The following is a 27,317-nucleotide window of genomic DNA, read 5'->3' on the forward strand; positions in this document are numbered from 1 at the left end:
TCTGCATTTTCCTGTTACTTAAAGGATCATATAAATTCAGTTCTGGAGTCTGTGATGAGGAGCATAAGCAGCTGCTCTTCAAGGAAGCAGCAGACGAAACCTTTCCCATGAGGATTTTGCGGCCCTATCTTTGAAAGGACAAATCCCTCCTCTGGCTTTATGCAGGCAGCAGTGGACTGGTCCACTAGGTAACTGGGAATATCCCAGTGGGTTAATGGCCACGTGAATTATTTGCTCGAAGCTGAGACTGGTTCTGAATGGCTTCTACCTTATTCAGAGCAAGTAAGGTGCCAATTAGTGGGGAGTTTACAGTCCTGAAGTCCCATCTTCCTCCTCCCTCTCTCCCACCTCTCTCTCTTTCTCTTATGGTGCTTGTTAAGTGCTTACTTTGTGCCAAGCAAGGTAGCAGTGTGGCTCAGTGGAAAGAGCACAGACTTGGGCGTCAGAGATCATGGGTTCAAATTCCGGCTCCACCAATTAGCTGTGTGACTTTGGGCAAGTCACTTAACTTTTCTGTGCCTCAGTTACCTCATCTGTAAAATGGGGATTAAGACTATGAGCCCCACTTGGAACCACCTGATCACCTTGTATCCTCCCCAGTGCTTAGAACAGTGCTCGGCACATAGTAAGAGCTTAACGAATGCCATCATCATCATTACTATTGTTATTACTAAGCACTGGGATAGAAACAAGGTAATCAGGTTGGACACAGATCCGGTCCCAAATGGGGCTCACGGTCTAAGTAGGTGGGAGTATGGTTTAATCCCCATTTTACAGATGAGGAAACTGAGGCAAAGAGAAGATCACTCATTTCTTGAGTACTTATTGTGGGCAGAGCACTGTACTAGGTGCTTGGGAGAGTCCAAAATAAAAGAGTTGGTAGACAAAGTCCCTGCCCACAGCAAGCTCACAGTCTAGAAGAGGAGAGACATTAATATAAATAAATAAATTATGGGTATGTACATTTATATGCTCTGGAGCTGAAGAAGGGGTGAATAAAGGAAGCAAATCACGGCGGTGAAGAAGGGAGTGAGAGAAGAGGAAATGAGGACTCACTCAACTTCATTAAGGCTTTGAAGGTGGGAAGAGTGATTGTCTGCCAGACACGAAGAGGGAGGGCGTTCCAGGCAGGAGATAGGATTTGGATGAGAGGTTGGAGGTGTGATGGAGTTACAGTGAGTAGGTTGGCAATAACGAAGTGAAGTGTGTGGGCTGGCTTGTAGCAGGAGAGTAGCAAGGTGAGGTAAGAGGGGGCAAGGTGATTGACTGCTTTAAAGGAGTTTCTGTTTGATGCAGAGGTGGATGGGCAACTTCTGGACTTGAGGAGTGGTGAAACGGACTGAATCTTTCTGTAGAAAAATGATCTGGGCAGAAAAGTGAAGTATGGACTGGAGTTGGGAGAGACAGGAGGCAAGGAGGCCGATACAGTATCAAAGTGGGTTAGGATAAGTGGTTGGATTAGCATGGTTGCAGTTTGGATAGAGAAAAAGGGCAGATCTTAGCAACGTTGTGAAGGTTGAACTGACAGGATTTAGTGATAGGCTGAACATGTAGGTTGAATGGGATAGATGAATCAAAGACAACGCCAGGGTCCTGGACTTGTGAGGCCAGAATCTCCCAGTTGTAATTTCTGAGCCAGCCTAGGTTCAGGGAAATGGACAGATGTGAGAGGCAATCAGTCCATCCTTGAATGAATCCTTGTATAAGTGAAGATACATGGGAGAATATGGATGTATGGAAGGTTCGTCTTCCCTCCAGCCCTAGGAGTCTATCCAACTAGAATCTCCCCTGGACATAAAGGGGAGAAACCCTGGAGGATGCAGCTTGGGTGAAGCCATCTCATCTTGTTTTGTTGTCTGTCTCCCACTTCTAGACTGTGAGCCGGTTGTTGGGTAGGGACTAGTCTCTATATGTTGCCAACTTGTACTTCCCAAGTGCTTAGTACATTGCTCTGCACACAGTAAGCACTCAATAAATATGATTGAATGAATGAATGAATCTCATATATATTTACTATGGCACTGACTGGATTTTCAAAATCTCTTCTACAACCTACATTCACTTGCTCACGTAACGGCCACTCTCTACTTCTTGATGTTAGGAGAGAATCTCTACTAATAGAGAAGTAGCATGACTGAATGGATAGACCACAGGCCTGGGATTCAGAAGTACCTAGGTTCTAATCTCCACTCTGCCACTTGCTGCTGTGTGACCTTGGCAAAGTCATTTAACCTCTCTGTGCCTCAGTTACCTCATCTGTAAAATGGGGATTGACTGTGAGCCCCATGTGGGACAGGGATGGTGTCCAACCTGACTGACTTGCATTCATTCATTCAATCAATCACATTTACTGAGCGCTTATTGTGTGCAGAGCACTGTACTAAGCACTTGGAAAATACAATTTCGCAACAGAGTCTACCCCACCACTTAGTATAGTGCCTGGTAAGTGCTTAACAAATAGTATAAAAAAAATCAAGCCGAGCAATTTTCAGCAGGAGATTCCCATTGCGTTTCACTGTCAGCCACATCTACAACTCTTAATAGAGCTCCCAGTGGGTGCGTGTTCCTAGTGTTGCAACTTGTGTTTTGCAATGTGTCTCTACTGGGCAGGAAGCAAATTTCAGAAGCGTCCAACAATTTGCCTTACAGAAGTGGCATAATAATAATAATCTTGGTATTTGTTAAGCGCTGACTATGTGCCAAGCACTGTTCTAAGCGTTGGAGGGGATACAAGGTGATCAGGTTGTCCAACGTGGGGCTCACGATCTTAATCCCCATTTTACAGATGAGGGAACTGAGGCCCAGAGAAGTGAAGTGACTGGCCCAAGGTCACCCAGCTGACAAGCGGCAGAGCCGGGATTAGAACCCATGACCTCTGACACCCAAGCCTGGGCTCTTTCCACTGAGCCACGCTGCTTCTGTGCAATCAAGCATGTGTTCTGTGCAATCAAGTCTTTTGTCGGGGGGCGGGCAGGGTGGGGAGAATAAGAGAGGAAGAGGCCTTTACTCACTCACTTCTTCCTGCTTGGGACTCCCTCCCACTTAAAGTCCACCAGATCACAGCTCTCCCCATCTTCCAACCTTCCTGAAAATCCACCTCCCTAGGAGGCATTCCCTAGTAAGCTTTCCCTTCCCAGATCACGTCCATCCATGGCTTATTTCTGTTAGTCTCTCCCATTAGATTGTGAGGCCCCAGAGGCCAGGGATCATTTATCCTATTCAGTTGCACTCAATCAATCAATCAATCATATTTATTGAGCGCTTACTGTGTGCAGAGCACTGTACTAAGCGCTTGGGAAGTACAAGTCGGCAACACATAGAGACAGTGACAGGCTCTCTCCTAACTACTCAGTACAGTAGGCACTAATGACTGATTAATTAAAGTTGTTTTCATTCTCTGTTATCTGAAGCTCTTCCAGCAGCTCACAGGGCATACATTTATGTTCATATGCTTCATTTTGTTGTCTGTCTCCCCCTTCTAGACTGTGAGCCCGCTGTTAGGTAGGGACCGTCTCTCTATGTTGCCAACTTGTACTTCCCAAGCGCTTAGTACGGTGTTCTGCACACAGCGCTCAATAAATACGGTTGAATGAATGAATGAATTCTATTTATTTTATTTTGTTAATATGTTTCATTTTGTTGTCTGTCTCCCCCTTCTAGACTGTGAGCCCGCTGTTGGGTAGGGACCGTCTCTCTATGTTACCAACTTGTACTTCCCAAGTGCTTAGTACAGTGCTCTGCACACAGTAAGTGCTCAATAAATACAATTGAATGAATGAATGTACCCCACTTTCAGCTATGTGACTACAATAGCAATAATAGCTGTAGTATTTAAGAGCTTACTATGTGTCAGACACTGTACTGAGTGCTGGCGTGGATATAAAATCAGGTTGGATGGAATTCCGGTCCTCATGGGGCTCACAGTCTTAATCCCCATTTTACAGGTGAGGTAACTGAGGCCTAGAGAAGTTAAGTGACTTGCCTAAGGCCATACAGCAGGCAGTGGCAGAGCCAGGATTAGAACCCATGACCTTCTGATTCTCAGGCCATGCATTACCCATTACACCATGCTGCTTCCAGCAGTCTGTCACTACTGTCCTAAAATGATATATGTAGTTATGTCTGAAGCAGCGTGGCTCAGTGGAGAGAGCCCGGGCTTTGGAGTCAGAGGCCATGGGTTCGAATCCCAGCTTTGCCAATTAGCTGTGTGACTTTGGGCAAGTCACTTCACTTCTCTGTGCCTCAGTTACCTCAATTGTAAAATGGGGGTGAAGACTGTGAGCCCTCTGTGGGGAGAACCTGATCACCTTGTAACCTCCCCAGCACTTAGAACAGTGCTTTGCACATAGTAAGGGCTTAATAAATTCCATTATTATTGTTATTTTTATTATTATTATAGTGGAAGACATAGCATTTAGTGGTTTTGCAGAACAGTAATGGGATACCTGTAAGCATGCAAATGTATATAAGCTCATCACAAATTGGAATGAGGAACGTGATATTTTGGAGCTTGCTTTTTGAGGGTGGAGCGTTGTGTTTTCTTTTAGCATAGGGGTGCAACCTTCGTCTCTAGAGCTACGGCTGATTCTTTTTGGCACTAAATGTGACTTTCCACTAGGGCTTAGGGCTAAGGAGGTAGACTTTGTGTACAGGTGTCTCCTGCTGCCCCTTTGTGCCCTCTTCTTCCCTCCCTTCCTCTGTCCCTTCTCCCCTCCTCTCCCTTCCCCTTTTCTCCTCCTGTCTCATCTCTTCTCCTGTCCCCTTTGCTCCCCCATCCCTGTCCCTTTCCTCTCCCCTTTGGCAACAACAGCTGTTGCTATGAAGCAGTTGCATGGCTCAATGACATCATCCCGTGAACTGTATGGCTCTTTGTGTACCAACTGCTCAGCGATTTAATTTTGTTCCGTTCTTAGGCAAAAAAAAGATTGCTGACCCCCGTTTTAGATGCTGTTATGCCAAGTCAGTGTTTTACTTAACTCCTTTTCTTTTAGTTTGGCTTCATTGTCATTTTGTTTATTTAGGTTGCATTAGAGCTCACAAAGGGTGTGATTCACTAGTTCTTAATCAAATCTCCCACTGACCTCAATGGAATTTTTTCCAGCGTGATGATTTTTGTATTAAGTCTAGAGTTTATATTGTTTTCCAACCTATTGCATTCTTTTCAACTTTGCAGGATTTGGCACTTGTGTGCTTGAACAGGTTGCTCTGCTGATATACTGGCCACATTTACATCACACTGAATCAAACCTTGAGTTTGAAATTGACTGTTCATCTCCCATAGAAGACCAGAAAGGCAGAATCAATCTGAGAAAGTGATTATGATCATGGACGCTGCCCTGGGAAGCATTCGGAAAACTCAGAACCCCTGAGCTTTACTGTTGACTGGGGTGCTATTCATTCATTCATTTATGCGTGAATGAGTGAATGAATGAACTAAACTGGGGTTGGGGCCCCGGAGGAAAGCCCACAGAGGGGGTGGAGGCCAAGAGAGAAGTGGGAAAGGGGAGTGGGAGGAAGAGAGAGAACGAGGGGGTTGGTTAAAAGAGAGAAATGAGCGGAAGAAAAAGGAAAGGGGAAGAGCGGCAAGAAGAAGAGATAAAAAAGTTACTTGAAAGGGTGAAACTCAAAAGAAGAGGGGAGAAAACAAAAGTGACCAAGGGGAAGGTAAAAATGGTATCAGGGTTGCGGCTGGTAGAAATGACAACAGAAGGCGAAAGCCTTCTAGAAGGGAAGACGACAATAGAAAGGAAGAGAAAGGAGGAACCAAAGAAGAGGGCTAATAATTTTAGCAACATTTGCATATTTGAGTCCATGTCTGAATCTTCTTGTGCATTTTTGTGTGTGGCTAATTTCTCTTACAATACCTGGGTGAGGGTCTTAGGAGCAGCAGAGGCGTCCTTCTCCCAGCGGAAGGCTGAGCGGGCCAGTTCCTTGTACTCTCCTTCCAGGTGGGTCAGAGCTCGCTGTAGGCCAGCCACCCTCTCGCGAAGGGCCCCGTTCTCATTCTGGAACTTCTGCACTGAAGCTACCGCCTCCGCCTCGCTCTGCTGCTGTCGAAGGATTATCTGAGGCATACATTGTGAGATGGGGAAGGTTTCTGCAGCCTCTAAAGCCTTGGTTTTCCAAGGGCAGTGAACTCCCCCTGAGGAAGGGTTTGCTCAAATCTGGGTGCTAGAGAAGTTGAATTCTGGCAGGGTCCCGTGGACAACTATTCTTTTTCCCTGAAGTAAATGATTTGCAGGTTGAGTTGATAAGACATTTTGGAGATGGTCTTAAAAGCTCACCTCCTCCAGGAGGCCTTCCCAGACTGAGCCCCCTTCTACCTCTCCTCCTCCCCATCCCCCCCACCCTACTTCTTTCCCCTCCCCATAGCACTTGTACAGATTTATTACTCTATTTATTATACTTGTACATATTGACTACTCTATTTTGCTAATGATGTGCATGTAGCTATAATTCTATTTATTCTGATGGTTTTGACACCTGTCTACATGTTTTGTTTTACTGTCTCCCCCCTTCTAGACTGTGAGCCCGTCGTTGGGTAGGGACAATCTCTATACGTTGCCTAATGATGTGCATATAGTTATAATTCCATGTATTCTGATGGTTTTGACACCTGTCTACATGTTTTGTTTTGCTGTCTCCCCCCTTCTAGACTGTGAGCCAGTCGTTGGGTAGGGACCGTCTCTATATGTTGCCGACTCGTACTTCCCAAGCGCTTAGTACAGTGCTCTGCACACAGTAAGTGCTCAATAAATACGATTGAATGAGTGAATGAAAAGCTGCTAAATAGGGCTGGATTTTCAGAAAGTGTAGGAAGAGATTTCAGAACACTACTTTGCTGATAGTGGAACTGTCCTTTGGGCTGCAGTACACTGTTTCATCAGTCAGTGAACTGTGATATTTTAAAATGAGAGAATTTATAATCCTGCTCCACAGGTTAACAGAGCTAGACATGGTTGTGACATGGGTCCTGTGCTCCCCACGATGCTGTGCCTGTTGGCAATTCACTGGAGTTCCCTCAGACTGGCAGAGTCCTTAGGGTTGGGAGTCCAACACAGTGGCATTGAATGGCCCTACCCTGATTTGCGAAATATAAATAAGGCCTTTGTCTGTCTTCTCCTTCCTTCCCCAGTAGCACTGTAGCCTTTACATTGATATTGTCCTGCCACCCTCCCCGGTCTCTCTCTCTCTCTCCCATCCATTCAATCGTATTTATTGAGTGCTTATTGTGTGTAAATAAGCACTTGGGAGAGTACAATACAACAGACACAATTCCTGCCCACAACGAGCTCACAGGCTAGCCCCTCTCTTTCCCTACCCTGCTCCGTCCCCACTTTCTCTCTCTCTTTATTTCCCCCTCTTCCCTCCCTCCCCCTTTTTCTTTCTTTCCTTTCCCCCCTCCTTTCTCCCTTTCCCTCTCCCCACCCCTTCCTCTCTCTTCCATCCTCTCCCGACCCTTACTTACCTCCTGCAGGTGGTCTATCTGCCCTTCTAGGTCTCCACACCGCAGCTCCAGCTGACTGAGGTGGTCTTCCTGCAATTTCTCCCTCTCAGCCAGCCCTTGGCTCTGCCTCTTACTCTCAGACAGTGCCAGACGTACAGAATCCAGGTGTTTCTAAGGAGAAATAGGGCACACCGGGGTTTTGTGAAGGACATTTTGGCCACTATCCACCTAATAAAATGCAGCCTGAGCAGCCGTAGGGAGAATGATCAGTCAGTTGTGAGGGCCAGACATTCTGGACTTTATAAATCCAGGCCAAAGGCAGTGAAACACTGGCTCCTTTAGCTCTTCGTGGGCAGGGAACGTGTCTTCCAACTCTGTTATACTGGACTCTCTGAAGTGCTTAGTTCTGTGCTCTTCACAGAGTGAATACTCAATAAATGTGATTGGTTGATTCATCCCACCTTCCCAAAATCACTTGAGAGAAAAAACTACATCTCTAGGGTTTTATGGATAATGATAGAGAGGCATCTTGGTGGAATGTGGGCTCCTTGAAGCTCCGATTAGGCAGGTTGCTAAAGATTGAGATACTTCTGAAATGCCATAATCTTTGTTACTTGGTTAATTTGGACTTAGTTTTGGGAAGATTGAGGTCTTCTCAAAGCACTGTTTCCCAAATATTAGATAGTAAGCTTTGTGAGAGCAGGCACCTTGTCAGTTCATTTTAATAGAATTTTCCCAGGCCTAGAGTTAGTAGTAGTATCACCAAGAGCCTTCTGTGTGCAAAGCACCGCACTAAGTTCTGGGGAAAAAAATATGCAGATGAGAATTAGACACCGAGGCATGGGTTTGGGCAGCCTCCTCCTTGAAGAGGCCCAGTGTTAGGGGACCTACGGCTCTCTGGGTCCTTGTCCATTCTCCACAGATGATGATGGTATTTTTTAAGCACTTACCATGTGTCAAGCACTGTTCTAATGATGGCATTTGTTAAGCGCTTACTATGTGCAAAGCACTGTTCTAAGCGCTGGGGAGGGGAAACAAAGTAATGAGGTTGCCCCATGTGGGGCTCACAGTCTTAATCCCCATTTTACAGATGAGGTAACTGAGGCTCAGAGAAGTTAAGTGACTTACCCAAGGTCACACAGCAGACATGTGGTGGAGCTGGGATTCGAACCTATGATCTCTGACTCCAAAGCCCGTGCTCTTTCCACTGAGCCATGCTGCTTCTCCAGTGCTGTTCTAAGCGCTGGGGTAGATACAAGCTAATGGGGCTGGACACAGTCCCTGTCTCACATGGGCTCACAGTCTAAATCCTCATTTTACAGATGAGGAAACTGGCTGGAGCACTGCCCAATCTAGCTCAATCAGTCAATGAATCATTTTTATTGAGCCTTTGTGTGCAATGCAATGTATTAAGCACTCGGGAGAGTACAATATAACAGAGTTGGTAGACGTGTTCCCTGCCCATAATGAGCTTACTGTGTGGAAAGGGAGACAAACATTAATATAAATAAATACATTATGCATATGTACATTAATGCTGCCCCTCTGGGCCAAGTCCTGCACTTCATTCATTCATTCAATCGTATTTATTGAGTGCTTACTGTGTGCAGAGCACTGTACTAAGCGCTTGGGAAGTACAACTTGGAATTTAACTGTTGGGTCAGAGTCAGTCAGGGGCAGGTCTCCTCCCGGCGGCACCAAGCAGACCGGCAGCTTCAGAGAGAGTCAGCAGAGAAGAGGGATGTTTCTTTGCTCTACCTATGTCCATGTGTCTTCGCTTTCTTTTGTGCCTCTGTATCTTGGTGTGCGCTTGCGTCCACATGTATTTCTCCATGTAAGTCTGTGAACCTTTGGGTGTCTTTCTAGTACATCCATTCATTTCATTCAAACGTATTTACTGAGTACTTACTGTGTGCAGAGCACTGTACTAAGAGCTTGGGAGGGAACAATATAACAATAAACAGACATGTTCCCTGCCCACAGCGAGTTATTATAATAATAATGATAATGATGGAATTAAGTGCTTACTATGTGCAAGGCACTGTTCTAAGCACTGGGGAGGTTACAAGGTGATCAGGTTGTCCCTCTTGGGGCTCACAGTCTTAATCCCCATTTTTACAGATGAGGGAACTGAGGCACAGAGAAGTTAAGTGACTTGCCCAAAGTCACACAGCTGACAATGGGCAGAATGGAGATTTGAACCCGGGACCTCTGACTCCAAAGCCTGTGCTCTTTCCAATGATTATAGTATTTGTTAAATGCTTACTGTGTGCCAGGCAGTGTACTAAGTGCTGGGGTGGATACAACTATGTTGCCGACTTGTACTTCCCAAGCGCTTAGTACAGTGCTCTGCACACAGTAAGCGCTCAATAAATATGATTGAATGAATGCATGAATGAATACAAGCAAATCGGGTTGGACACAGTCCCTGTTCCACATGGGGCTCACAGTCTTAATTCCCATTTTACAGATGAGGTAACCGAGGCCCAGAGAAGTGAAGTGACTTGCCCAAGGTCACATAGCAGACAAGTGGCCAAGCCAGGATTAGAACCCATGACCTTCTGACTTTCAGGCAGGTGCTCTATACACTATGCCACGCTGGCACATTACAGTTGTGACAGTGAAATGGACTATAGGTAGTTGGTGGAATTCTAATTATTAAAGGAGTGCTCTTGTAATAATAATAATAATGATGGCATTTATTAAGTGCTTACTATGTGCAAAGCACTGTTCTAAGCACTGGGGAGGTTACAAGGTGATCAGGTTGTCCCACATGGGGCTCACAGTCTTAATCCCCATTTTACAGAGGAGGTAACTGAGGCCCAGAGAAGTGAAGCAACTTGCCCAAAGTCACACAGCTGACAATTGGCAGCGCTGGGATTTGAACCCCTGATCTCTGACTCCAAAGCCCACGCTCTTTCCACTGAGCCAGGCTGCTTCTGTAACAATACAATCATTTATTGTAAATATGTATTTACACCAAGATCCTAGGGGTTCCCCAAACTGCTGATCCAGTAGCTTATAAGTATAGGATTTAATGCCAGGGCTTAAAAAAAAAATCTGCTAAAGTAGTTCCCAGATTTTCTGATTTCCAGATCCCAAACTGGCTCTGACACAAAAGCTGGAGGTGTATGATACCTTCTGTAATTTCGGTCCCAGAGTCTCTGAACAGAAGAGGCTTATTCTCCCAGTTAGCTCTTCCTAGCCTAGACACTGCTCTCCTGTTCTCCTGCTGGGATTGTTAACCTACCCCACGTTTGTCACCTCCCCCAACCCTAGAGTTTATGCCCTTGATATTGGCTCCAACATACTGCAATAAAGTTGAACTTTGATTTTCCCAATGTCCTGGAGGAAATGTTAAAAAATACAGTCAAGTCAGCTTTCAGTTAATTAGGAAGTTTTATAACGTGATGGTGTTACAGTTGAAGAAAATGAGAAATATAATGCAAACTTCTCAAGGTTCAGTGGTTTAGAACTGGAATATCCCTTGCAACAACCACTGGATTTTTGTGTTTTCTTATTTCTCATCGTTCGCAGCATGGGCTTTCTTTTCTTTCCCAAAGTCCTTCTCTTTCCAGTCATTCCCCAATCTTCCACTCTCTCACTCCCTTTTTAGGGCCCGCTCCGGGTCTCCTGTCCCTATTTTTCCACCTCTTCTACTGTTTGAGTCCATGATTTGGGTGTTTTTCCCCTGGGCAGAGCTATGGAGTATGGTTGTGTCTACCATTAGTGTCTGTGCCATTCATTCAATTCAATTGTATTTATTGAGTGCTTATTGTGTGCAGAGCACTGTACCAAGTGCTTGGGAGAATACATTGAGAAACAAAGAACTTATACTCTTATACAAAGTGTCAAATGTAGGATTCTCTTTAAGAGCCCCATATGCCAGCATAGAAAGTGTAACAGTTGGTCATTTAGGAAAGATCTGTTTAGGACACCGTCTTCATAATGTGTCCATCTGGGACCCTGTTGGTTACCATAAGAGATGGTATGATTTTGGGCATGGGCCAAGTCCCCCACAGCCCGAGGCCCCCATAACTCTGTATCCATTCGGCCCTGAGAGACTCATTTCTGTCCTGCCCCAAGCTTATTTTTTATGGTATTTGTTAAGAGCTTACCATGTGTCAAGCACTGCTCTAAGCACTGGGGTAGGTACCAGTTAATTAGGTTGGACACAGTTCCTGCCTCGCATGGGGCTCACAATCTTGGTGGGGAAAGAGGTATTTAATCCCCATTTTACAGTTGAAGAAACTGAGTCACAGAGAAGTGAAGCGACTTCCTCAAGATCACACAGCAAGCAACTGGCAGAGCAATTGACAGTCAGAATTAGAACCCAGGTCCTTGACTGCTAGGCCCAAGCTCTTTCCACTTAGCCACGCTGCTTCATTCTCTCCAGTGTTCAGCTGCTGGCAGCAGCAGGGACTTGATAATAATAATAATAATGTCATTTATTAAGCGCTTACTATGTGCAAAGCACTGTTCTAAGTGCTGGGGAGGTTACAAGGTGATTTAATTGTCCCACGGGGGGCTCACAGTCAATCCCCATTTTACAGATGTGGTAACTGAGGCACAGAGAAGTGAAGTGACTTGTCCAAAGTCACACAGCTGACAATTGGCGGAGCTGGGATTTGAACCCATGACCTCTGATTCCAAAGCCCGGGCTCTTTCCACTAAGCCACGCCACTTCCAGGAGCTCTCCAGATCACTTCTTTCCTCCCAGTTTGCTGGCCACAGTGGAGGCTATGACTTCTTTCAAGTGACCAGGCTCTTTGGGGATTGTTTCTTCAACACTACCTCCTGGTTGCTAAACTGAGGGTTTTATTTAAACAGATTAAGTAGAAATGTCCTTGGCCCCATGAGAATGTACAGTCTCAAACAGATATAGCCACGGGCATTCAAATAAACATATGCAGGCAGAGCCTCATAGAATGGAGCTCATTTACCAAATACCAAAGACAATCAACATGAATGTAATGAGGGGGTGGGGGAGGAAACTTTTATGGTTTTTGTTGCTTTAGTAGATACAATATGGGGGTAGAGGGGGAAGAAGTAGGGAAACAGCGTATTGTAGACGAAAGAGCACAGGGCTGTGAGTCAGAAGACCTGGGTTCTAATCCCAGCTCTGTCATTTTCCTGCTCTGTGACCTTGGACAAGTTAGTCAACTTCTCTGGGCCTCAGTTTCCCCATGGGTAAAATGGAGATTAACTGTCTAATAACAATAATAATGGCATTTATTAAAGCGCTTACTATGTGCAAAGCACAGTTCTAAGTGCTGGGGAGGTTACAAGGTGATCAGGTTTCCCACATGGGGTTCACAGTCTTAATCCCCATTTTACAGATGAGGTAACTGAGGCACAAAGAAGTTAAGTGACTCGCCCAAAGTCACACAGCTGACAAGTGGCGGAGCCAGGATTTGAACCCATGTCCTCTGACTCCAAAGCCCATGCTCTTTCCAGATTTTTAGACTGTGAGCCCACTGTTGGGTAGGGACTGTCTCTATATGTTGCCTACTTGTACTTCCCAAGCACTTAGTACAGTGCTCTGCACACAGTAAGCGCTCAATAAATATGATTGATTTTCACTGTTCTCTGCTCTCCTTAGACTTTGTGCTCTGTGGGGATAGGGACTGTGTCCAGCCTGATTATCTTGTATCTTCTTTAGTGGTTGGCGCATTGTAAGTGCTCAACAAATGTATTATTATTATTATTATTATTATTATGGACTGTGTAGGGGAAAAGTGAAGAGGGAGGAAGAATTGAACAGAGCAAAGAAAGTGAGGAATAAAGAGGGAGAAAGGTACAATGAGGCCCATAGAGATTTGGGTAGGGGAAGCAGGAGGGACAACACGTGAACAGATGGGACTGGGACAGTGACGGTCTGTAGATCATTGTATTTATGGTTTCCCTCTTGTCCTGCTCAAAGACTTCTCAGACTCCAGGAACCCCAGGGCATGCTGTGAGGATCACAGTTTTTTTTTAAATGGTATTTGTTAAGCTCTTACTGTGTGTCAAATTCTATGCTAAATGCTGGGGTGGATACAAGACAGTCAGATTGGACTCAGTCCCTGTCCCACCCAAGGCTCACAGTCTTGATCCCCATTTTACAGGTGATGTAACTGAGGCACAGAGAAGTTAAGTGACTTGCCCAAAGTCACAAAGCAGACAAGTGGCGGAACCAGAATTAGAACACAGGTCCTCTGAATCTCTGGTCCTGGCCATGCTGCTTCTCAATTCCAAGTGGGTTTCCCGCTAGTGCAGTAAGAGACAATTCTAAGAGAATATAATTCTTTCTAATGGTACTTGTTAAGCACTATGTTTCAGGCAATGCATTATGTGCTGAGGCAGAAATGAGCGAAACAGGGTGGATGCAGTCTTTGTCCCACATGGGGCTCACAGTTTTAGTACCCATTTTACAGGTGAGGTAAGTTTTAGGCCCAGTGAAGTTAAGTGACCTGACCAAGATCACACAGCAGACACGTAGTGGAGGTGGGATTAGAGCCCAGGTCCTTCTGAGTTTCAGGCCCATGCTCTATCCACTAGGCCACTCCGCTTCTCAGGCAGATAATAATAAGTAATAATAGTATTTGTTAAGTGCTTACTATGTGCGAAGCACTGTTCTAAGTGCTGGATGTCCTTCCTTCCAAAATCTGGACGTTCCAAATGAGTCAAAAATGTTTGTGAAAACTCAATCAATCGAATGTATTTATTGAGTGCAGAGCACTGTACTAAGTGCCTAGGAGAATACTATGCAATACAGTAGTACTGCCTTGTTAGTATCCTGGATGGGTTGATTTTTTTCAGGTTCTGAGGATCTCCAAATGTAGAGTCAAAGTGGGCAGCAGGAATTCAGACTTCCTAAGGAAGTCTACTACTGAAGACATTCGTACACCTGTTCAGTCTTCTGTTAGTCACCTAAGACAATGATAGGAGTTGTGGTATCTTCAGTTCCAGATCTAATTCCAACTTCTCCCATTAATCCGGATTGAGGTAGTTAGTGGAGTCAGAAATTTTTGCTTAGAGATGGTTGGCAGGCCTGGGAGTTGGGGAACCTGAGTTCTAATCCTGGCCTTGCCACTTGCCTTTTTTATGACTTAGAGCAAGTCACTTACCTTTTCTGTACCCCAGGTGCCTCATTTCTAAAATAGGGATGAAATACCTGTTCTTCCTCCTCACTGGACTGTGTGTGCTAGGGACCCTATCTGATAGGATTTTGTTGTATTCATCCCAATGCTTAGTACGGTTCTTGGCACATGGTAAGTGTTAAACCAATACCATAATTATTATTAGTAATACCATTATTGGACCACTTATCTAAAAATGATAATCCTTTGTTCAGAGCAATCCAGAGAACAAGAGAGTGTGTGGATGTTGGCCAAAATTCATCTGCTAATTTTGCCAAGGCCACAGTAATCACAGCTGAATGGATTTCCAAGCAGAATAATGTCCAGAGACAAGATTTAAACAATAGTGCAAACTGGAAAGATCTCCAATGTGCAGAAATTGACATTTAAAGCCATTGAGGTTTAAAGATGTAAATGCAAAACTTAACTGCCTTATTACAATGCTTGGCATTCACCAGATGCTTGGGTGTTCGCCTGGGGAAAGTGGAGTGGGGGGAAAAAAGCTTTATACTGAAGTACTCCAAATTAAATCCCTTCGGTCTCTCTCTACCTTGGGTATATCTTACGCACAGAGAAAATTACTTTACCACATGGAACTCTTCTTCTGGTGTGGTAGGTCCTGACCAGTCCTAAACAGTCATTATAGACTAAAAGGCTTTTCTGAAATTCTCACTGAGAAAAACTCTACTCTACCTGGGGAATGGAGAAGGCAGGGAGGAGGAGAGAAGGGGAGGTCTTCCCCTTGTAGACTTCCTCTCTCGACCTCCCTTCTCCACCTCTAGACCATAAGCTTGTTATGGGCAAGGAACGTGTCTGCTAATTCTGGTGTATTGGACTCAAAATCAGGACAGGGACAGAGAGAGTGAAGGCGATGTCCCAGAGGTGCAGCAGACTGATGCCTCAAATGAAAAGTGGCACCTAGGAGAGTAAGGCAAAGAATATAACACCACTGAGTAGAAAACCTCATTAATAATAATAATGGTGGTATTTGCTAAGTGCTTACTATGTGCCAAGCACTGTTCTAAGCACTGGGGTGGATACAAGGTAATCAGGTTGTCCCACGTGGGGCTTGCAGTCTTTCATCCCCATTTTACAGATGAGGGAATTGAGACCCAGAGAAGTTAAGTGACTTGTCCAAAGTCACACAGCTGACAAGTGGCAGAGTGGGGATTTGAACCCACAACTTCTGACTCCAAAGCCTGGGCTGTTTTCACTGAGTCACACTACTTCCGTGGAGTCTTCATGCTGCTTCATTAGAGTCTTTTCACCATAGCAAACCTGTTGTTGGATAGGGATTGTCTCTATTTGTTGCCAAATTGTACTTTCCAAGCACTCTGCACACAGTAAGTGCTCAATAAATACAACTGAATGAATCCTAGTCCTTCATTAAGTGCTGATTCTGGCAACACCTGGACCAAATGACTCCATTCTATAAAGGGAAAGAGTGACAGTAGTTTTCTCTCATCTTGATAGAGCATGGACTTCGGAGTCAGAAGGGCATGGGTTCTAATGCTGGCTCTACCACTTATCTACCGGCAAGTCGTTTCACTTCTCTGGACCTCAGTTACCTCCTCTGTGAAATGGGGATTGAGACTGTGAGCCCCAAGTAGTACAGGGACTGTGTCCAACCTGATTTGCTTGTATCCACTCCAGCGCTTAGTAGAGCGCCTGGCACACTAAGCACTTAATGAATACCACAATTATTACTCTCCCAAGTGCTTAGTACAGTGCTCTGTACATAGTAAGCACTCAATAAATACAGTTGATTGATTCCCAGAATGTCCGAGTGGCTTCTGGAATGCATAGGCAAAATCGGCCCTTTTGTACCCTGGGTTTTGTGTTTCTTCTGGTATTCTCCTTCCCAGCAATTCTATTGCTGGTTATTCAGGCCTGTGCAACCGGCTTAGAAAGAAAACCATTCCAACTGTAACCTCGAGGTCTTACAATGATAATACACTTTGGTCACTACTTATCTGGGTTGACAACCTAGAAGGGAAAGTTTCTGCATAGCATCTCCTTGCTGGTTTCCTCAGCCACCTAATCCCCTGATCTACAAGGAGGCAGTATTCAATTAGGCAGCACACAGTGCATTATATGAAAATTCATACTCTCATGTAGTGAGTGCTGAAACTTATCTTTGTGGGGAAAGACCAATTTCTGTAGCTTACTGAAGCACGAGAGAGTTAGCATGTGCCTTCTTACATTGTAATCTGTTGGGACCAGATCGTGGCTCTGTGGAAAGAGCACAAGCTTTGGAGTCAGGGATCATGGGTTCGATTCCGGCTCTGCCAATCGTCAGCTCTGTGACTTTGGGCAAGTCACTTCACTTCTCTGGGCCTCAGTTCCCTCATCTGTGAAATGGAGATTAAGACTGTGAGCCCCCCGAGGGACAACCTGATCTCCTTGTAACCTCCCCAGTGCTTAGAGCAGTGCTTTGCACATAGTAAGCACTTAATAAATGCCATTATTATTATTATTACAAGGAGGCAGTATTCAATTAGGCAGCATACAGTGCATTATATGAAAATTCATACTCAAGTAGTGAGTGCTGAAACTTATCTTTGTGGGGAAAGACCAATTTCTATAGCTTACTGAAGCACAAGCGAGTTTACACTGTAATCTGATGGGACCAGATCTGCTCATCAGGAAACACTGAGAGGAAAAACTCTGAGCCTTGAGATTGCTGCTAAGGTTTCTTCTTCTCCCAGGGTAGCGATCCACGCCACCTCTCAGGCTCAGAGCCAGGGTCAGGGGGTCTCTCACCTGCAGCACGCGTCGATCCTGTTCGGCTGCTGTCAGGGCCTTCTGCAGCTGAGAGACATTTTCCTGAAGGCCGCAAGAGCCGGCAGCAGCTTCTGCCAGTGCTTGAGAAAGGCTCTGAACTTTGTCCTTCAGGAGGCTTTCCTCATCCTCTGTCCTTGCCAGCGAGTGGGTCAGGCGGTCCAGCTCCTGCTGCAGGGAGGTAGATTTGCGCTCGCTCTCTTCCAACCGACAATGAAGCAGCTGCGCCTGCTCCCGGAGACCTTGAGTTTCCACCTCTCGATCGGCCACCTTCATCTGGGTCCGCTCGAGTTCCCCCTCCACAGAGCGTCTGCGCAGCTCTAGCTCAGTGGCTCGGCCCTCGGCGACCTCCAGGACTTCTTTTAGCTTCCTCTTATCTGTTTCTAGCTTGGCTTCTTTGGCTTTTAGTTTACCGATTCTCTCCTACAATTCAAGACAGACAAAACTTCCAATGCCTGGGTGGAAATTCCAAGTTGAACCCTGGAGGTAACTACTTCCCTTACTACTGTTCATTATGTGCAGGGAACATGCCAGCTAATTCTGTTGTATTGTACTCTCCCAAGTGCTTAGTATGGTGCTCTCCACATAGTAAGTGCTCAATAAATACCATTAATTGATTGATCAGAATTCTGATGTGTGTCAGCTTCCCTTCTAGGGCATCCTATATTGTATGCCTATGAAGAAGTAGACGTTTTCCCTGTCTGGGCCATTGACTTCAAGTGTTCTGCTTGATTTTTTTTTTGCCAAACGCCTCATTGTACCTCAATCTTGTCTATCCCACGGCTGACCTCTCCTCTATCCTGGAGGGTCCTCCTTCTTTATATCAGACAGACTACCACCCTCCTCTTCTTCAGAGCCTTACTGAAGCCACAGCTCCTCCAAAAGGCCTTCTCTAATCCCTCATTTCCCCTTCTCCCACTCTCTTCTGAGTTGCCCCAATTCACCCCACCACCTTCCATCCCCTCATGCCACAACACTTATCTATGTATCTGTAATTTATACAAATGTCTGTCTGCTCTTCTAGACTGTAAGCTCATGGGAAGGGAATGTGCCTACCAACTCTGTAATATTGTTCTCTCGCAAGCACTTATTCAAGCACAATATTGTACTCTCCCAAGTGCTTGGCTGAATGCTCTGCACACAGTCAGCCCTCAATAAGTATGATTGATTAATTGTTTTAGAAATGGCTCCCTGGAGTTGATTGGCTAGGTAGACTGGGCCATGGGAGGAGCAAGAAGAGATGGATTAACAAGGAACAAGTGGGAGGGATAAAGATAAGAGGAAGGCAGGTGACTTGGTGCTGCTGGGATAATTAGTGAGAGAAGAAAAGCCCAGTCAGCTGTTGAGGAGAGAGCTTAGCTGAGGAGTAAGCAGGGACCAAAGGTTGGCATAGGGATAAGAACCCCTGGCTATAGACTGAATATTTTCCTTTTCTTTTCCAGAGGAGTTACTACAGACTGCTCCCAACCATGCAGCTAGAACTCTGGATTCTCTCCAGTAAAATATCAAAGAAAGCATCAGTGATCTCTGAAAGGAACTGGACTTGTAGATTAAAGGAAACATATGTCCCCTAATGCCGCCCTTCTAGGCTCTTATGTTAGAGTCCTTCAGAGGCTGGAGTAGGCCTAGTGTCTTCCTGGATTTGATCCTGACTCCGGAGATGGGCACTGAGGATCTAGTTTCAGCTGGTGTTCTCCAGACCTTGCCTAGTCCACATTTTCCAAAGGTGCTTTCCTCCTCACTGAGTCACTGAGATCTGAGGCCCTCTTGGTAATCCTGAGGCTCCCCTGGGCTTGGAGCCCACCCAAGAAGTAAATTTTGGCAGCTGAACTCCTGTCCCCTGCTGCAGGCAGAATGAAAGGACAAAATATGTGTTATGTTTTCATTTTACCTCCAAAAAAAAAGAATTTTACTAAACGAAGAAAGGTTAGGGGAGGGAGAAGGTCTCTTAAGCAAACAGAGGAAACCGCATTAACTGGTGAGTAGGTCATGGAAACTTTGGCTATTAAGTATGCTTCCATTTCACTGGTCAATATGCACATGCATGCACACACACATACAAACACACCCCTTTCTGTTTAGGTTTTGCTACCAGGTTTCTCGGCCTTTTTCCCCTCTACAATATCCTTGTGACTCATATTTGCATTTCATACCACGGAGCATAAATGTTTGCAGGCACAATCATTCCTATATTGGTGGGACTTCAAACACCAAGATCCAGGGTTGCACTTAACCCCACATGAATAGAAAAAAGTATTTTGGAGATGATATCAAGGGACTCCTGTAGGGAAATTTCACATTGATTGTGTATTTTTGACTTAATGAAAATGTATTGTCACTTGAAGGTTTGTGGAGGCAGGATGGAATAGTGTTTAGGTATTCATTCATTCAATCGTATTTCTTGAGCACTTACTGGATGCAGAGCACTGTACTAAGTGCTTGGGAAGTACAAGTTGGCAACATATAGAGACGGTCCCCACCCAACAATGGGCTCAGTCTTGAAGATAGGTGACTTTGTAGTCTAGAATCCTTCAGAACTTCAGTTCAGTCACTGTCTCTGGAGTAAGGCCAGGTATATTCCTATAGGAGGTAGATTGGGGCAAATGGCTTGGGTCCCTTCCCTTTCTGTGTGAGTGAGGGAACCACTTGGTCCTGGAGAAATCAGCCAGTAAAGGACCAGTTGGTCTTGGCTGTGGGGGACGGAGAGGTGAGAGAGAGGTGAATTGGTTTGAGGGCCAAAGTATAGACCCAGTGAGTAGTTCTCCTCTTACCTCAAATAAGCTCTGTAATGGCTAATTACACCCTGATTGCACACTACCTAGGGAGAGCCTCACTGAGGGCTAGGACTATGTCTATCAACTCTGTCATACTGTAATAATAATAATGGCATTTATTGAGCACTTACTGTGTGCAAAGCACTGTTCTAAGCACTGGGGTGGTTACAAGGTGATCAGGTGGTCCCACGGGGGGCTCACAGTTTTAATCCCCATTTTACAGATGAGGGAAATGAGGAACAGAGAATAATACTAATGTTGGCATTTGTTAAGCGCTTACTATGTGCAGAGCACTGTTCTAAGCACTGGGGGGGATACAAGCTGATCGAGTTGCCCCACGTGGGGCTCACAGTCTTAATCCCCATTTTACAGATGAGGGAACTGAGGAACAGAGAAGTGAAGTGACTTGCCCAAAGTCACACAGCTGATAAGTGGCGGAGCCGGGATTTGAACCCATGATCTCTGACTCCAAAGCACGGGCTCTTTCCAATGAGCCATGCTGCTCCTCTACTGTACTCTCCTTAGCACTTAGTACAGTGTTCTGCACACAGTATGTGCTCAATAAATGCAATTTTGATTGACTAACCTCGCTGTGTCTTAGTAGCCTTGGAGGTAATTGATGGACAATTACATCCATTCATTAGCTAAATTGGAGCCATATGGTCAGGTTGAAGGGGACAGCATCATATGTGGAAAGGCCCAAGGTCATGAATAATAATAATAATGATTTATGGTATTTGTCAAGTGCTTACTGTGTGCCAGACTCTGTTCTAAGCACTGGGGTAGATTCAAGATATTTGGGTTGGAAACAGTCCCTGTCCCACATAGCGCTCACATAGTCTTAATACCCATTTTACAGATGAGGAAATTAAGGCACAGAGAGGTTAAGTGATTGCCCAAGGTCCCACAGCAGATGTGTCAGAATACAAGGGATATTTACCATTGGAAAATTTTTAAACCTCTCCCATTAGAAATACGCTTTAAAGTTATTTCCCACACACCTCTTATACCTTGTTCTTGGGATAACAGAACACATTTAGTCAGAGTTAGTGTCCACTTTAAAATTAAGGCTTCTGATTTTAAAACTAGATGTAAATCTTTTAGGTTCAAGTTCCGCTGTGATCCTTTGACATCACTTCTAAGTGCAGCAGCAGGAGCTCCCAGGAAAGGCATCCCTGTATTAAGAGAAGCAGCGTGGCTCCGTGGAAGGAGCCCGGGCTTGGGAGTCAGAGGTCATGGGTTCAAATCCCGGCTCCGCCAATTGTCAGCTGTGTGACCTTGGGCAAGCCACTTAGCTTCTCTGTGCCTCAGTTACCTCATCTGCGAAATGGAGATGAAGACTGTGAGCCCTACATAGGACAACCTGATCACCTTGTATCCTTCCCAGCACTTAGAACAGTGCTTTGCACATAGTAAGCGCTCAACAAATGCCATCATTATTAAGAGCTGGTTACTGTTGAATGATCAGTTCTAATCCTGACTCTGCCACCTGTCTGCTCTGTGACCTTGGGCAAGTCACTTCACTTCTCTGTGCCTCAATTAGCTCATCTGTAAAATGGGGATTAATACTGTGAGCCCCCTGTGGGACATGGACTGTGTCCATCCTGATTAGTTTGTATCTGTGCCAGTGTCTAGTGCGAGGCACATAATAAGCATTTAACAAATACGATTAAAAAAAAAAAGTGTGCATTTTCTTCCAAACCACAGCCTCATACTTTTCAGAGATCATCTTAGTACAGATTGTGTTGCTCTGAAAAGATTCCGGCCTGTGTTGGAAGGAAATGCCCTAAGCAGCAGGGAAAGCTTTCAGCTTGTACTGGGAAAAAAAAAAGCCATCAGGTAAGATCTTTGATTTTCAGTGCCTCATTAGGCATTTGTAGTATAGACCTGGGCTTTTCTGGTGCCGGCCAATGTCTTTCAGATTAGATGTTGCCTTCATCATCATCATCATCATCATCAATCGTATTTATTGAGCGCTTACTATGTGCAGAGCACTAAACTAAGCACCTGGGAAGTACAAGTTGGCAACATATAGAGACAGTCCCTACCTAACAGTGGGCTCACAGTCTAAAAACTTCAAACTCATGTTGGGGAGGACTCCATTGTTCCATAAAACCAGGACTGTCGCAAGTTGGCCAAAAGTGAGTAACAATTATCCTTGTGGTATTAAGTGCCTGCTATGAGCTAAGCACTGGGGTGATTGTGGGGGGACACAATCCCCCTCCCACACAGGACTCACAATCTGAGAGGTGAGGAAAGCAGGTAATAATAATAATGCTAGCATTTATTAAGTGCTTACTATGTGCAAAGCACTGTTCTAAGTGCCGGGAAGGTTACAAGGTGATCAGGTTGCCCCACAGGGGGCTCACAGTCTTAATCCCCATTTTACAGATGAGGTCACTGAGGCTCAGAGAAGTTAAGGGACTTGCCCAAAGTCACACAGCTCACAAATGGCAGAGCAGGGATTTGAACCCACGACCTCTGACTCCAAAGCCTGTGCTCTTCCCACTGAGCCACGCTGCTTCTCTGTCACCCCCATTTTATGAATGAGGAAACTTAGGCCCACAGAGGTCAAATGACTTGCCCAAGGTCACACAGCAGACCAGTGGCAGAGCACTGACTAGACGCCAGGTTTCCCACTACCCAACCCCATGTGCCTTCCATACGGCCACGCTGCTCAGGCCTGACCCTGGTGGCATTAGTGGTCTCTGTATACCATGTGATGATAAACCTGGGGAATGGTGCAAGTAAACCCCTCTTTCTGGATAGGGAAGGTGATGACGTGGCATCAATCACTCAGTGGTATTTCTTAAGCACTTAGCAAGGGATGGGTGTTGGAATGGAAGTACTTTCCTTGGCACGATCGCGCTTAAAGAGACTTTGATTCCTTGCTGCCGGTCTTTGCCATTCCTCAAACTCAGAAGCACCTCAGTGAGCCAAGCCAGTGGCTAATAATAATAATAATGGTATTTATTAAGCGCTTACTATGTGCAAAGCACTGTTCTAAGCACTGAGGAGGTTACAAGGTGATTAGATTGTCCCATGGGGGGCTCACAGTCTTAATCCTCATTTTACAGATGAGGTAACTGAGGCACAGAGAAGTGAAGTGACTTGCCCAGGGTCACACAGCTGACAACTGGCAGGGCGGGATTAGAACCCATGACCTCTGACTCCAAAGTCCGTGCTCTTTCCACTGAGCCATGCTGGTAGGCTAAGTGATTACCCCAACTGTGTCTCCCAGGATGAGCTCTCCCTGGGATTTCCTCCCTGATTTCCATTGAGGAACATCAGATTCAGAGAAGACCTTCCTTCTATGTCTCTGGAAAGTGGGAACAGACGTCCCGTCTCCCAAGAAAATGCACCATGCTTCCTTTCGGATACTACTCAAGGAAATAAGTGTTAAGGAAAGTTCTTGTACGACTGCTCCCTCCCTTCACTCCTCCGCCCCACCCCCCATCCCACTTTTGACTAGTTTGGTAAATAGTTTTGAGTCCTTGGTCCTGGTTTTGTGAAAGAGCCTGAATTCTGGGTTTTTAGGCATGCTCTCACACGAGTTTCGATAGGACTGGTGAAGGCTTTGTTTGTGCTCTTGTGTTTGTAGAATGCTGTGCATGTTCTGACATCTCTATGCTTGTTTTTGCATGGTTATTTTATTTAATTCCCATGGTAGCCCTGTAAACAGGGCAAGATTACTCTCAAACAAGATCTTACTGTTTGCATAGCACAGCCTCTCATTTAATTAGAAAAATATGTTCTTAATTAACTTTCTCTTAACAAACACAATGGCTTGAATGAAAACAACAAAAAAAGAGTTTGTGAAACTGAAGGGAGTTTTGTACAACCTAGAACTTCTTTTTTTAAAGAAGAAGAGATTCTACACCCCCCAATCCCATAAAGCAGCCAGAGTCTCCCAATTCTGGCCATCCCATTCTTAGCTCACAGAGTTCAGCACAGCTCTTCTGGATTCAGAGATCTGGATCAAGAAAACTAATTCATTGTGTTTTCCTTTCTGGTTTGCCTTTTGTCGGTGACATCCATTGTCTCCCAGAGTCCTTGCCACTCAACCCTCCTGGATCCTCAGGTAGCTGCTGCCATGTGGAGAGCCTAGTTTGGTATAGGGAATTTGGATTTCTTCAAATTCAGACTTCACCGTGATCGACCAGGCTCTGAGTCATCCGGAGTTGTGCTTGCTTCTTGAAGAGGGCCTGGAAGTTGGAACTGATGAAAGTACAATCCTCTCTTCTTCCTACTGCGTTCCAGGCTGAACCAAAGCATGTTTTCTCAATCTCTTAATCCATCTAACCATATCCTTTGGATTCATTCAGGATTGTGACCACGTATGGAAATGAATCTTTTGGGAGTGTAGATGGGATATCCGGAAAATGTACATCAGACCGAAAGCCATTTGATAGCTCTGAAAGCATGTTGGTGCTACAATTCTCTCTTCCGTATGATGCGACAGTTTCATTTTTCTGGTGCTGAGGTCTCTTCTTTCTATCTTTGTGAGCTATCTTTCAGTAATAGCTAAGAAAACATTTGGAAGATGGGGTGAAGCATTCTGAAAAGTTGGCTCAATCTGTTGTGTAAATACACTGTCTTTTCTCCATGCCTTCGCAAGTCTCACAAATGAATACTATACCGATTTATCCAATATACCGCTTGTGTGACTGCTAGCCAAACTGGCCCACATCCTGAAAGACTTTTTGGGGCTGACGGTTTACATTATTTTCCCACCACGCATACACCTACCTGAAGACCCCTCTTCTCTTCCTCACTCACGTGCAGGCTACGTTCCAGTGAGGACATCTGCTCGGCACATGTCTGGCGTTCTCTCTCTACCCGCCTGATGGTCTCGTCCTGCAGCATCAGCGCTGTCTGGGCACTATTCAGGCGCTCATCTGCTCCTCGCTTACCTGTTGGAGACAGAAAAAGGTTGGGACTCAAGAATACTCTATTAGATTGCAAGCTCCTTGAGAGGAGGAATCGTGTCTTTTACAATTGTGTCTCTCCCAAGGGCCCAGTGCTATGCACTCCTGTTAGTCCTCAGTAAACATGACAATGAAGATCACGCTTCCACTCAATTTTTATAATGCAAGATTTTTTTTGTATTTCAGAAGCTGAGGGAATGTGCGGCCGTATTAGTGGCAGCTCAAGTTCAGTAGATATAATCTAGTAGGGAAAGCAAACATGGAAACAACTAACAATTTCACATTGGAGATACACAGGAGCAGCATCTTAGTGCTTCTATCTCTTCCCTCTCCCTTCTCCTGCCTGGTAACAGAAAAATCGCTAAAATCCAAATATCTCCTGAGGCCACGATTTCAAAAATCTGTGAAACTGGTGCTAAATTTGCATGGCACCCAGATATGACTTTGGGGATGACTGACTTGCTGGATCTGTATCCTTCTCTGAAAATATGAGGAAAAGGTTTCTGCCGAATTAAAAAAAATATATCTTTTGGTGATTAAGAGAAGAATAAATCTTTTGGTATTCATTCTGTAGCTGGGGTATTAAAAAATAACCTCATTTAAACCGAACCTGTGTATGAGCAGCTCATGAAATCGAGCCTCTCTGACTCAACAGATGGAACCCTTTACCAGACTGTCCATCTGAAGTGTCCCCCTGGATTTGAGAGCCCTTCCCCTGAGCATTGTAGGTAAAGGGAGAGCTAACCACATGGTGAAACAGAAAAAGCCCAGTGAGCTTGGGCGGGCCTCCTCTATCTTTGCTGGTACAGAAGGGAAATTGTTTTCCTGTTTGTAAACTGCTAGGCTCTTCCACTGCTTATTCAGGCGTGCGAGTTACAACAGATCTATTTTATTCTTTCACAGACGAAACCATTAATTGGGTCTCTGGAGAAGAGAGGTTGATGAATGACTAGCCTTCCTCGGAGTCTGCCAGTGATTTCTGCAGCTGCAGGATGCGACTCTTGGTACGGTCTCGGTCGCTTTCCATTTCATTCAACTGGCGGCTCAGGTTCATTACCTGCAGCCGTGAGTCATCCTGGGAGATGGGAAAATATTTTCAGAGGCAGTCAGGAAAAAGGTGCGTGGGGGAAGCAGGGACAGAGAGAGAAGAGAAGAGAGACTACTTCAAGCCCAACAATTCCTCACTTCAATTATTTTACCTCTTCTGCGATATTTTCTAAGGAACTTATTTTCAACAATTGCATTTTCCCATGCATGAGTCAATGTGTTAGCATTTAGAAGCAAATATTTCCACATAGATAACATCATGCCTCTCGACTAAGCTCCCTTTGGGCAGGTCACATGTCTACTAACTGTGTTGTACTCTCCCAAGTGCTTTGTACAGTGCAGTGCACGCCGAAAGTGCTCAATAGATACCATTGATGGATTGATCTCTAATAATTCTTTAAAGCTCAGAGGCTAAGGATCTCTGAAGTCATCTCTCAGGTGGGGATTAGGAGAGGGAAGACTCTTATAGTTCTTCTAAAGGACTCTTGAAGTGCAAATTTTTACAGATGTAAAAATACGAAGAAAAAAAGGTAAAAGAAAGCATCATTTGGTTCTAAAAGATAACAGCAAGGGCTGTGTATGAACTGAGAGTCAGAGAAAAATCCCGTGGCAGGCACCTTCTGCAGATAATAACCCATCCGCTTGCTCAAGAGAGTATCTTGGGAGAGCCAGCATATCCAGTTGGATAAGTCCCAGGTAGATATTCAGCAGGGCCTTCCCTGGAAGAAGATATACTGATGAGTATATCCTGGGCCACCATTTCACAAGCTCTCCAGGTCAAGGAGTTGGGATGACACTATTTTTGTGTTGTTGTGGCAGAAGGTTTGAAACAATAGGCACTAGCCCTGGAATTGCTTCTGAAGTTCAGCCTCTACTTTCTGGTTCATAGCCTTTCTAGAACAATACATGTGTAGAGGTAATGCCATAGTGAAAAATCTATGCTAGCTAAGACTAAAGTTGTTACACATTATCCAGGGACTTATGTACTTCTGGACATGTTATATATTTAATTTTGGCTTGCAACTCACAAGCCATTGACATAAGCAGTGTGACTATGGGTAGCTCTAAACTTCTCACCGGAAAACCAGAGCCCCTTATACGGTTGCCTTTAGGAGTGGTCTTCTTTGTCGATCAGAATTAGACCTTGGGCTTTACATCAGGCGGATGCCTGTGGCCACATCTTTCTGTGTGGCCAAAAGTTCTCTGTCCATTATCATCA

At 45.0% G+C, this 27,317-nt stretch overlaps 1 protein-coding gene across 1 annotated transcript in view; it reads right to left on the reverse strand.

Annotated features, from left to right (window-relative positions):
* Positions 1–27,317, reverse strand: part of CROCC2 (ciliary rootlet coiled-coil, rootletin family member 2) — a 150,296-nt gene that overhangs the window by 10,874 nt on the left and 112,105 nt on the right. The window contains 5 exon segments of the mRNA XM_038749439.1: positions 5,865–6,065; positions 7,469–7,618; positions 17,332–17,772; positions 24,873–25,036; positions 26,006–26,126. Coding sequence (XP_038605367.1) covers positions 5,865–6,065; positions 7,469–7,618; positions 17,332–17,772; positions 24,873–25,036; positions 26,006–26,126 — 1,077 coding nt within the window.

Source organism: Tachyglossus aculeatus, chromosome 7, assembly GCF_015852505.1.
Source record: "Tachyglossus aculeatus isolate mTacAcu1 chromosome 7, mTacAcu1.pri, whole genome shotgun sequence".
Classification (NCBI taxonomy): Eukaryota; Metazoa; Chordata; class Mammalia; order Monotremata; family Tachyglossidae; genus Tachyglossus; species Tachyglossus aculeatus.